General features: G+C 39.6%; 1 protein-coding gene across 1 annotated transcript; it reads left to right on the forward strand.

Annotated features, from left to right (window-relative positions):
* The first annotated feature begins 6,169 nt into the window (after positions 1-6,169).
* SELPLG (selectin P ligand) lies at positions 6,170-10,891 on the forward strand. Its single transcript, XM_069759655.1, has 2 exons — positions 6,170-6,303; positions 9,430-10,891. Exon 2 carries the CDS (start codon positions 9,435-9,437, stop codon positions 10,746-10,748), a length of 1,314 nt encoding a protein of 437 aa, XP_069615756.1. The 5' UTR covers positions 6,170-6,303; positions 9,430-9,434; the 3' UTR covers positions 10,749-10,891.
* Positions 10,892-12,675: the final 1,784 nt, after the last annotated feature.

Here is a 12,675-nt window from a genome sequence, read left to right on the forward strand (position 1 = left end):
GTTATTAATTGGACTACGGCGGACAGAGAGTATACGGTTGGTTTATTATTTTTTATTTTTTGCAGGCGATCGAGGGCGTCGCAGGAATTAGGCGTGTTCATAAGTATGGTGAAATTAAGAATATTAAAATACTTTTTTCTGGCTGTGTCTTTTTTAACCCTTTCACTACTATAGGATTAATAATGGATAGGCGTCTTATTGACGCCTCTCCATTATTTACCGGGCTTAACCCCTTAAGCCCCGAGGGTGGTTTGTGATTCTGACATTGTTTTCTCGAGACATATTGTACGTCATGATAGTGATAAAATTTCTTTGATATTACCTGCATTTATTTGTGAAAAAAAAAAACGGAAATTTGGCGAAAATTTTGCAATTTTCCAACTTTGAATTTTTATGCCATTAAATCACAGAGATATGTCAGACAAAATACTTAATAAGTAACATTTCCCACATGTCTACTTTAGATCAGCACAATTTTGGAAACAACATTTTTTTTTCTTAGGGAGTTATAAGGGTTAAAAGTTGACCAACAGTTTCTCATTTTTACAACACCTTTTTTTTTTTAGGGACCACGTCACATTTGAAGTCATTTTGAGGGGTCTATGTGATAGAAAATACCAAGTGTGACACCATTCTAAAAACTGCACCCCTCAAGGTGCTCAAAACCACATGCAAGAAGTTTATTATCCCTTCAGGTGTTACACAGGCATTTTTGGAATGTTTAAATAAAATGAACATTTGATTTTTTTTTCACAAAAAATTTACTTCAGCTCAAATATGTTTTATTTTACCAAGGGTAACAGGAGAAAATGGACCCCCAAAACATGTTGTACAATTTATCCTGAGTATCCGGATGCCCCATATGTGGGGGTAAACCACTGTTTGGGGCGCATGGCAGAGCTCGGAAGGGAAGGAGCGTCATTTGACTTTTCAATGCAAAATTGGCTGGAATTGAGATGGGGCGCCATGTTTCATTTGGAGAGCTACTAATGTGCCTAAACATTGAAACCCCCCACACCGTTTTGGAAAGTAGACCCCCCAAAAGTGACCCCATATTGGAACCTAGACCCCCCCCCAAGGAACTTATCTAGATGTGTTGTGAGAACTTTGAACCCCCAAGTGTTTCACTACAGTTAATAACGCAGAGCCGTGAAAATAAAAAATAATTTTTGTCCCACAAAAATGTTTTTTTAGCCCCCCAAATTTTTATTTTCCGCGGGTAACAAGAGAAATTGTACCCCAGAAGTTGTTGTCCAATTTGTCTTGAGTACGCTGATACCTCATATATTGGGGTAAACCTCTGTTTGGGAGCATGGCAGAGCTCGAAAGCAAAGGAGCACTGTTTTACTTTTTCAACACAGATTTGTCTGGAATTGAGATCGGATGCCATGTCGCGTTTAGAGAGCCCTGATGTGCCTAAACAGTGGAAACCCCCAATTCTAACTGAAACCCTAACCCAAACACACCCCTAATCCCAACCACACCCCCAACCCTAACCACACCCCTAACATCAACACACCCCTAACCCTAATCCCAACCATAACCCTAACCACACCCCTAACCCTGACACAACCCTAACCCTAATCCCAATCGTAAATGTAATCCAAACCCTAACCCTAACCCCAGCCCTAACCCTAACCATAGCCCCAACCCTAACCCTACCCCTAACCCTAATGGGAAAATGGAAATATACATTTTTTTATATTTTTTATTTTTCCCTAACTAAGGGGGTGATGAAGGGGGGTTTGATTTACTTTTATAGCGGGTTTTTTAGCGGATTTTTATGATTGGCAGCTGTCACACACTAAAAGACGCTTTTTATTGCAAAAATATTTTTTTGCATTACCACATTTTGAGACCTATAATTTTTCCATATTTTGGTCCACAGAGTCATGTGAGGTTTTGTTTTTTGCGGGACGAGTTGACGTTTTTATTGGTAACATTTTCGGGCATGTGACATTTTTTAATCGCTTTTTATTCCGATTTTTGTGAGGCAGTATGACCAAAAACCAGCTATTCGTGAATTACTTTTGGGGGGTGGGGGGGGGAGCTTTTATACAGTTCCGCGTTTGGTAAAATGGATAAAGCAGTTTTATTCCTTGGGTCAGTACGATTGCAGCGTTACCTCATTTAGATTATTTTGTTATCTCATTTAGATTATTTTGTTATCTTTTTTATGTTTTGGCGCTTTTATACGATAAAAACTCTTATAGAAAAAAGATTTTTTTTGCATCGCTTTATTCTGAGGACTATAACTTTTATTTTTTCACCGATGATGCTGTATGGCGGCTCGTTTTTTGTGGGACAAGATGACGTTTTCAGCGGTACCAGGGATATTTATATCTGTCTTTTTGATCACGTGCTATTCCACTTTTTGTTTGGCGGTATGATAATAAAGGGTTGTTTTTTGCCTCGTGTTTTTTTTATTTTCTTTTTACGGTGTTCACTGAAGGGATTAACTAGTGAGACAGTTTTATAGGTCGGGTTGTTACGGACGCAGCGATACTAAATATGTGCACTTTTATTTATTTTTTTTTTAATTTAGATAAAGGAATGTATTTATGGGAACAGTATATATATTTTTTTTCTTTATGGCTGCCAGTGGCACTGAGTCACTAGTGTTTATTGATGATGTGACACAGGACAGAAGCAGCCAATTTAATTCTGAGGTATTCAGAGACATACTGTGTGCTCAGATCCAGCCAAATGCAGCCAAACTGATTGGTCGTCGTTTCATACTACAGATGGACAATGACCCAAAACATAAAGCCAAAGCAACCCAGGAGTTTATTAAAGCAAAGAAGTGGAATATTCTTGAATGGCCAAGTCAGTCACCTGATCTCAGCCCAATTGAGCATGCATTTCACTTGATAAAGACTAAACTAATGACAGAAAGGCCCACAAGCATACAGCAACTGAAAACCACCGCAGTGAAGGCCTGGCAGAGCATCAAAAAGGAGGAAACACAGCGTCTGGTGATGTCCATGAGCTCAAGACTTCAGGCAGTCATTGCCATCAAAGGGTTTTCAACCAAGTACTAAAAATGAACAATTTATTTAAAATTATTTAAACTTTTGGTCCCTTTAAAAACAGGGTGGCACATGTTAAGGAGCTGAAACTCCTAAACCCTTCATCCAATTTTAATGTGGATACCCTCAAATGAAAGCTGAAAGTCTGAACTTCAACTGCATCTGAATTGTTTTGTTTAAAATTCATTGTGGTAATGTCTATAACCAAAATTAGAAAAATGTTGTCTCTGTGCAAATATATATGGACCTAACTCCACAGCAGCACTTTACAATATGTTTCCGGCAGAGGAGGTTCCTATGACGCACTTGGTGAGACTGCTCACTTGCGTTCCACTTGCGCTCCAATGACGTATTTTTCATCACTCCCGGCGCCTTATTTCCGGCTTAGTCACTATTTAATACAATTCTGGGTGCTATTTCCCTGAGAGCGCCATTTCTCCGGTCCTTATCCGTCACGCTTTAGCGCCTGGTCTCTGTTACTATAATACACGCATGGTAAGAACTTTCATTTCACTTTTATTTAATTATACTGCGGTACCTGATATTAAATTAGAATACACCATAACTATTAGGGGTAGATATCACAATCATTTTGTTATCATAGACCTAATGAGCGGTCCCTTATTATCATCTTTTATTATAATCATTTTTTCAGATGATTCCATGATCATACATCTTTATCATACTCTTGGTGAGTTTTCTGCTTTTTCTGTCCATTTGTCTATTCATCTTAATAGAGGAGACATTAAATACAGATAGGATATTTCACCTAATTCAACTTATGTGTAACCTCTTGGTAGACTATACTTTTAGTGTGGTTTATATTATTTTTGTCATCTATACGATTATATGTTCAAATGTAACACTGCTCTTTAAAAAGTCACGGACGATACACTATTTTCACATTAATCTGTTTATTAGATTATCTGACTTTCTGATGTTTGATACATCAATCTATGTTATTCATTTGTACATTCCAGTCTGATGAAGGTCGATGAAAAGACCGAAACGTCACAGGAATATTCTGGAATACATTTCTTTAATAAATCATTTTTGAAAGCATGATTTCTCTGAGTGCCGGAACAAATTTTTGAATTACTGTACAACAAGGCTGAGTGCTTGCCAATGTTTTATCAAATTCAACATGAGTACAAAGAGCAGTGCACTCGGAAGACTCAGGGAAAGCAGCAATTAAAATAAGCTCTGGAGGCAGATTCTCAGGAAGCGCTATGTCCGTCCCAGAGATCTTAACAGCTCATTTGCATATTAAGAAAAATGTGGATTTCACTGGAATAAGACATCACATTGCAGATATCAAAGGACAGTTTCTCAAATTCTATGACCTGCATGCTGATGTATATGGCGTAGAAGGGTTGATCCTACTCACAGATTCCCTTTGACGGTGTCCAGCATTCTTACTGCCTTCTGGATGTTGGGCCAAGAATGACGAAGGCCCAAAATTGGAGACCGACTGCCATGTAGGGCCGGACCAGATGCAGGACCTGGGCAATGCGAATCAAATATCTCATCTATAGCTTTAAATATTCAGTTCTTTTCATGAGTTGCTTGGATGATCCAAAGTATGTTCGAGGATTAACTACTACTTTAAGCACACACTGTTAAATCTGCACAGTGTTGTAAGAATATCTTCCTTTTGTACTCCAGCAAAGAACCAAATTTGGATTATTTATTGAAAAAGTCAAAGATAATCTGATCAGATTTGATCTCCCCTTCATATTGAGAGGCAGATGGGAGATTTGCCACCCAATGTCATTTAAAATCCAGCCCCTCGCCACCATTGGACCTATCGCAGTTGCCTTCCCTTCCTCTAGGATAGGCACACCTACCATGAATGATTCCACTAACAGCACTATACTGGAGAAGTGAAATATTCAGAATTTCTTATGTTTGTAAATTCTTAAAAAAAATATGTTTCTAATAATTTCTGAATGTATGAAAGAGGCTATTGGTCCTGTGTTCATCCACTTTGTGTTTAAGGTCTGAGACTATTGTGCTGTACATGGCTATATATGATACAGCTAGGGAAACCCTGGGACTTGCTCCCCAGAGTGAGCTGGGTATCTGCATGTGTACAGAGGGAATCCTTTATACCCTGCAGCATAATGGTGTGTTGCGGTCTGAGTCTGGAGACTAGATATTGATTACCTGATGAAATATGTATGGGCAGGAACAGTACGTAATCTGTTGGCAGTAAAGGGGTTCCCTTAAGAGTTTACAGATGTTCTCCACGCAAAGTTAATGGCTTTGCAAAAATGAATCTACAATGTTCAGCAAATCTGAAAGGTGAAAGGATTCAGCTTGCATCACTACACTATGTTGGAAGCTACTACGGTATGGCTTTATGGAGAAAAATAGTGGCACGCTGCAGAGTATCATTTTCTATAGAGTTAAAAAAAATAATAACTGAAGCATCCCTGCCCGTGGATGGCAAAAGAACGTTATGTTGCCATCTATCAGGCAAATTGGGCTATATATACAGTACATCCAGATAGGCCAATTTGCCTGATTGATGGCAAAAAATTTTTTTTTTACATCCACTGGGTAGGGATGCTTCTCCAATTTATGGTTACCATATAGACGGGCTGTTGTTTTTTGGCTTACTGATTGGTCAACACTAAATAATCTGGTTTAACTGCATGCAAATGTCATATGAATGTTGCCTGTGCAGTAATGTCTCAGCAAATAATACCATTGCTTTGGTATTCCTTTAAATACCAAAACCCTATGGCACTCTAATTGGTGATTTTGATGTATCCATTAAAAATTTATATAATATCAATTTAGTGATTCACTAACCAACAATGTGTTTCTAGGGTTAAGCAGAAGATGCCTGAGAGCAAGTAACTTCCAGCGTGTATAATCATGTCTGCATAGTTCCGTCCTCTGCCTCATTTCTAACCATCCTCCCTGCTCACACTTTGGGTGACATAGCATGTCTTATTATTTTTAATATACATTTGCTTCTGCCTGTCTAATCTATGCCTCTATCTGTCACTCCTTTCCTTTTTACAAAACTGTATTCTTCTTCAGATAACACATACACTCTATCTCTCAATAACCCCCGCCTCTCAAGAAACCACAGCCTGCGGTCCTGTTCTTCCTTATTTATTAAAGACTCCACACCCTCGTCTATGTTTCCTGTCGTCTTCAGGTACATAGTTTAAAGGCTGCAGCCCTGAAATGCTTCTGGATAAGAAAAGACCAGATCATCTTCAGCGATAAAGTGTATATTAGGCAAGGAAGGATTTTTACGGTAAGAAGCTCATGGGTCACCAAGATCCTATCTATCTATCTATCTATCTATCTATCTATCTGTCTATCTATCTGTCTATCCATCTATCTATCTGTCTATCATCTATTTGACATTGAAAATAATGGTCATCTGCAATATGTGTGACCCTCTCATACATTTGTACCCCCCCCCCCCATGCAATTTAACACAACTAATATTAAGTAAGGCTTATTGGCTTATTTTGCATATCATTGTTCAACCTTTCAATTTAATATATATTTAATAAATAGATCAATTTATTTAAATTATTTCTGTTCAAAAATTATTATTTACTTCATCGCTTTGATTTTCCGGCATGATCTTTCAAACTTCCTTTGACTACAGAAATCATGATGAGTTAAAATGTTTTCAAAGACTTTACCGACATTAACAATTTCGAAATCAGCAGTAAGAACAGAAGGCATCATTTCCTGGATGAGTGCAGGACAAGAGTGACATGTTGTAAGCAAGTTGCTTAACCACATGACTGGCATTGTTCACATTATGTCTTCTCTTAAGGTGGTCATACACGCTAGGTAAAAGTCGGTTAATGGTTGAACAACCATTGAATGGTCGATGGTTTGCTGAATGATCATTAGATGAATCTAGCCATCCATATTGTTCCTCACAGTTGCTCAACCTACATATATTTTGAATGACAACCAACAAAAGATCTTTCTCTGAACTTTCTTGAAGGAAAGATAGTTTGTGGATGAAAGATCGGTTATGTGACTACTGTCTTTTCCCAGATCACGACAGTCTGTCATCATTTGGCTAAAACAACTTTTATAGGTAAATTTCACTCAATGAATGTTTGTTATATTTGGACTGTCCATTTTACACCGTACCTCATGTGATAGGGTGTCCGAGAAAGATCACAGTGTGGAAGACAGCCGACAGAAGATGTAAAGCACTACTTTATGTTCAATGCCACCATTGCAGCTCTGGTGGTGTATACAACAGTGCGTTGGACAGAAATGTCGCTTGGTCTGGTGTGTTGGACACAAATGTCACTTCAATTGCTTTGATAAAAGAACTCACATTTATTTCTGCATATCTGGAGTCCCGGGTTCTCGTTTTCTCTTTTTTTTTTCTTAGTCTTTGTTCCGACCTGGAGGAATTGTGTCTTAAGGATATTTTGATGCAGATTCTGCAATTCAGGATCTGCACAAAATCGTCAACAATTCTTCCATCTCTGACCATGTCAATATAGTCACATTCGTACATTGCTGCATATTACTGTGGCTTTACACAGCTGTTCATTACGCCACTATTCACATTTGGTCTGACATGATAGGGTTGGTGTAATGGTGACACATGCTTTAAGTATTAGTACTAATGACCCCATTAATATTTAATCAGTGGGGGGCCATCTCCTGGTACCCACAATGGTCAGGTGGATTAAGGGACTAATATTGAAGGTTCAGCCTTCTAATTCTTAGAATAGCCTGTTAATATTTGATCTGTATTGGGTGTATCTGCTGGTACCCTCACTATTTAGCTAAATTAAGGGGCAGCGGTGTCCCAGCATGCACCTCATTGTCATTCTCTATCCAGGACCAGCCCTATGCATACAGTTGAAGCTACACCTGGTTCTAAAACTCTAAATTCTCTGCAGCTGCAGCCCCTTAATTCAGCTGGCCAATCAGGGGTACCATGAGTGGTGCCCCAATCAATCAAATGTTAAAGCCCCTTTAATGATGTGATAATGGTAATTTCTCTATTTTTACATATTGATTGTAAATTAATCCTTGTATATCTTCATCAAGTGCTTCCTGTTTATTCCATACATTCATGTACATTACCCTTATAAGATAAGGCCACCATTGTAAAATAATGTACATGCTTATGCCCCATCTTGTCCATTAAGCACAGCTCTTTATAGAGAGCAAGGGTCACATTTCTTCAAATCTTTCCTTATTCTGGATATCTCTGCAGATGTACAGTTCATTGTATGCTTCTTCAAGACTCTGAAATGTACTAAGTATTATATGAATGAAGCACAGCACATATACACTTCATCACCACAAAGAATATTCTCCTTGCCGGACATGCGAAGGCTTCTGTAGCGTGTGTTCACATTGTACTGAGTGTCTAGCAGTAGGCCATGTAAAGACATATATGACAGGAAGTTGAAATACCATCATATGCTAAACGAGCCTCCCTTATCACAGCGGCCAAACCCAAACACTGGCTTTGTTGTCCATGGCAACCAGTCTCAGCCCTGCTTTCCTTTTTTACCAGCACAAAATAAGAAATGAAAGTAGTACTCTGAGGCCCAGGCTCCTCTACTTTCACTGAGCCTGATACTTCCTCAGAATGTCAGAATCCTTGACGTTTTTAATAACTTCCATTTTTCAGTTCAGCTATAAAACATTTTATGTGTAGTAGTGATGAGCGACCGTGCTCAGATAAGTTGTTTTCCGAGCATGCTCAGGTGCTAACCAAGTGACTTTGGTGTGCTCGAATAATATGTTTGAGTCCCCACGGCTGCTTGTTCGACAGCCGCAACACATGCAGGTGTGGGGACTTGAAGGGTCATGGAAAAATAGGTATGACTGTCCTTTTTAGAGGGTTGCATTATAAAAGGGCATGGCTGAACAACATCAGAGCAGCAGGAGGTGGTGATAGAACGGGTGCACCGTTTTAGTAAATGGGCGAGGATATTAGTGTTAATAATACTAGTATGAGCAGTGACGGACAGAGACAGAGAAGGGCCACTGTGCAAGATTGATATATGGGCCCTCTGCAGTCAATTAGGCCTGTCTATGTCAGAAGCTGCTTTGGAGGTGGAAGTGGGCCCCAGTGTGGCTGCACAGGTTGCCCCTGAATATGGGGATTGGATATATTTGCAACTTCCTGCTGGTATATATGTAACGACTATATAATGGATTGGTTAGTATTCAGAATTAAATAATATCTTATGCACTACAACTCCCAAATACATGTATTCTTTCGATCATGGCAAATATAGTGTAAAAATAGTCTTATGGTGAATATCCAACTCCATATCTTATAAAGTAATATTTTGAAAACTGTTACCCAGTTTTTACTATGTTTTATTGTTCAACTATTTGACTTGACTAACATTAAAAATCCATATTTCAGGAAGAATGTATTTTCTGTCAACGATACTGTTGGGTTTGTTGATATCCCCTGCCATTACTTACAAGCTTCCTCTTCGGAATGGACCCCCTTTGACTGATGATAACACCATAGACAAACCATACAATTTACAGTGGGAATGGCACTCACAGGACAGAATGGATGAAGGCAAATTCATGTTAGCTCACTTGAGAAGAGTTAAGAAGTCTCCGAAAGAGGATGTCAAGTCAGATGAAAAAATAATTCCAAAAGTCGATCCAACAGAACCCCTTTATGAAGAGCTTTCTGATACCACCCCATACATTCTGGAGGCATCTAGTGCTCTTACAAAAGCTAAGAAGATGCCCGTTTTGAGTAAAGTGGAAACAACCCCATTAACTAATTTAAAGCAACCTACAAAAAGAGCTGAACTTGATGAGGATGAAACTACCCCTTTATCTGATTTAGAGCACACAGCAAATTTAGCTGAACTTGATGAGGATGAAACTACCCCTTTATCTGATTTAGAGCACACAACAAATGGAGCTGAACTTGATGAGGAAAAGACTACCCCTTTATCTGATTTAGCGCACACAACAAATGGAGCTGAACTTGATGAGGATGAAACTACCACTTTATCTGATTTAGAGCAAACAACAAATATAGCTAAACAGGCCCTCAACGAGGATGAAACCACACAGGTCAGAAAATCGATTACCCAGCCACAAACTCTGGTCACTGAATCACCATTGAACCCTAACACTTCTGAAGAATTACCTGTTTTAACAAGTAAAACATTTAACAAAGCCACCACCGTAAGCCAAATTAATTCCAAAGGTAGTCAAGACGCAAGCAGCCCACAAACTACCACCAATGATAAATTGTTGGAGGATATCACATCTAGCTCATCACCGAAAGCACCAAAGACCTCCTCATCCTCAACGTCAGTTATCTTGCAAGATCTAACAACTGAACATGATGTCGCCTCTAGTTCCCCTACAAAACCATCAGGAGTAACATATATATCCACCTCTTTAGAAGATAAAGTACATACGCAGTCTATGATGAGACAGTGCATGCTTACAATCTTAATCCTTTCTGTTGTATGCACCATCTTTATTATTTCAACCATAGCCCTTGCTGCCAAACTTTCTTCTATGAATCAGAAAAGCAAGCTACGTCACCCAGTCGCCTACACAGAGATGAGGTGTATATCGTCTCTCATGCCAGACAACGACCAGCAGAACAAACCGAAGCCTAAAAAATTAAAAACTTTTGCTTCCAGCATTGAGGAGAGCGATGGTGACAATACAACTCTCAACAGCTTTCTTCCTGATCATTAGTTCAGCAAAGGCTCATGATATAAGACATGGTTCTTTTCATCTACTAAACACCATAAGTAGATTAGTGCCGCTGAGGAAAGGAAGACTGCATGAAAGAGTAGGGTAGTTAGGCATTTCTATTTATAAAGGAGTTGCCCTTTTCTTTAGTAAAGGGATACGATCACTGCCATGTAGTGGCAAGGGGTTATGCTTGTACCTCTCCCTTGCACTATGATATCCAAACTTTGAATGTCTTCTAGTTTTGGTTAAGATTTTTTTTTCTTCCCGAATTTGCAGTTTTTGAATTGCAAATGAATTTCAAAAGTAAATATTTTTTTGGGAAGAAAGACTGAATCAATTGTGCTAAAAGGTCATGTGCAATCTGCAACCAGTTGTTTTTACTGGTCCAATGTGTCTAAAACGATAAAGTAAGTGGAATAGCCCATAGTTTTGATGCAGATTTGTTTGTCTGCATGGTAATATAATAATAAAAAAACGAGGATAATCTGATCCTGCAGTAAAGTGAAATGTGGCAAACTGCACCTTTTCCTTGCTTGTAGTAGATGGGATAAATGTAAGGCTGTTGTGCGGTCAGCATCAGACTACACAGGGTTCATTTGTAGTCTGTAGCCTTGGATACAGAGAGTTTTGCAAATTAGTTATAGATATATTAATCAAGTATTTGAAAGATTACTTTAATTTTTACTTTAGATATATATCTTAGCAAAAAAAATTGTGAAGTGTCCATAGTCTTTAGAAAAAAGAACCTTACTTAAGGTACCTTCACACTAAACGATATCGCTAGCGATCCGTGACGTTGCAGCGTCCTGGCTAGCGATATCGTTCAGTGTGACACGCAGCAGCGATCAGAATCCTGCTGTGATGTCGTTGGTCGGGGCTAGAAGGCCAGAACTTTATTTGGTCGCTGGCTCTCCCGCTGACATCGCTGAATCGGCGTGTGTGACACCGATTCAGCGATGTCTTCACTGGTAACCAGGGTAAACATCGGTTACTAAGCGCAGGGCCGCGCTTAGTAACCCGATGTTTACCCTGGTTACCATCCTAAAAGTAAAAAAAACAAACACTTCATACTTACCTTCCGCTGTCTGTCCCTCGGCGCTGTGCTTTCCTGCACTCACTGTGAGCACAGCGGCCGGAAAGCAGAGCGGTGACGTCACCGCTGTGCTTTCCGGCCGCTGTGCTCACAGCCAGTACAGAGAAGCACAGCGCCGGAGGACAGACAGGGGAAGGTAAGTATGAAGCGTTTGTTTTTTTTTACTTTTAGGATGGTAACCAGGGTAAACATCGGGTTACTAAGCGCGGCCCTGCGCTTAGTAACCCGATGTTTACCCTGGTTACCGGCATCGTTGGTCGCTGGAGAGCTGTCTGTGTGACAGCTCTCCAGCGACCAAACAGCGACGCTGCAGCGATCCGGATCGTTGTCTGGATCGCTGCAGCGTCGTTTAGTGTGAAGGTACCTTTAGTATTACTTCTTTCCCTTACCACCTACCCAAATACATGTACCAACAGGCCATACCCTGAATAAAGCATGATGTAGGCCCTGATTCCAGGGATGTAGCACTTACTGAGCGGTGTGTTGTATTTTTGATAAAAATCACTGTGTAAAACTCCGACCTCACTACTGGTTGGTAACTTTCTGTGTGCACTGTGCATAGGCAACAAGCTGCCAATCAATGTAGGGGGCGGGGTTATACAGAGCTCATGAGGACAACATGGCAGCAGGTTTACTAGTCCTTTAGTGATAATTTCCTGTTGATTAAAGAATGATTTTATTATAACTACAGTAAGCAGCTCAGTAAGTAACACATCACTGGAATGAGGGGCTCTGTCTCTAGAGGACATTGCTCTAAGATTAGGTTGCCAAGACCTGGTGACAAATTTGCTTTAAATCCATGGAAGCTGGTGATTAATACAGTTTGTGTTTTCC

This window comes from Ranitomeya imitator, chromosome 1 (genome assembly GCF_032444005.1).
Source record: "Ranitomeya imitator isolate aRanImi1 chromosome 1, aRanImi1.pri, whole genome shotgun sequence".
Classification (NCBI taxonomy): domain Eukaryota; kingdom Metazoa; phylum Chordata; class Amphibia; order Anura; family Dendrobatidae; genus Ranitomeya; species Ranitomeya imitator.

Bases quoted from the DNA above. Each gene is read 5' to 3' on its own strand.
- SELPLG (XM_069759655.1), top strand. From the start codon at position 9,435: ATGTATTTTCTGTCAACGATACTGTTGGGTTTGTTGATATCCCCTGCC.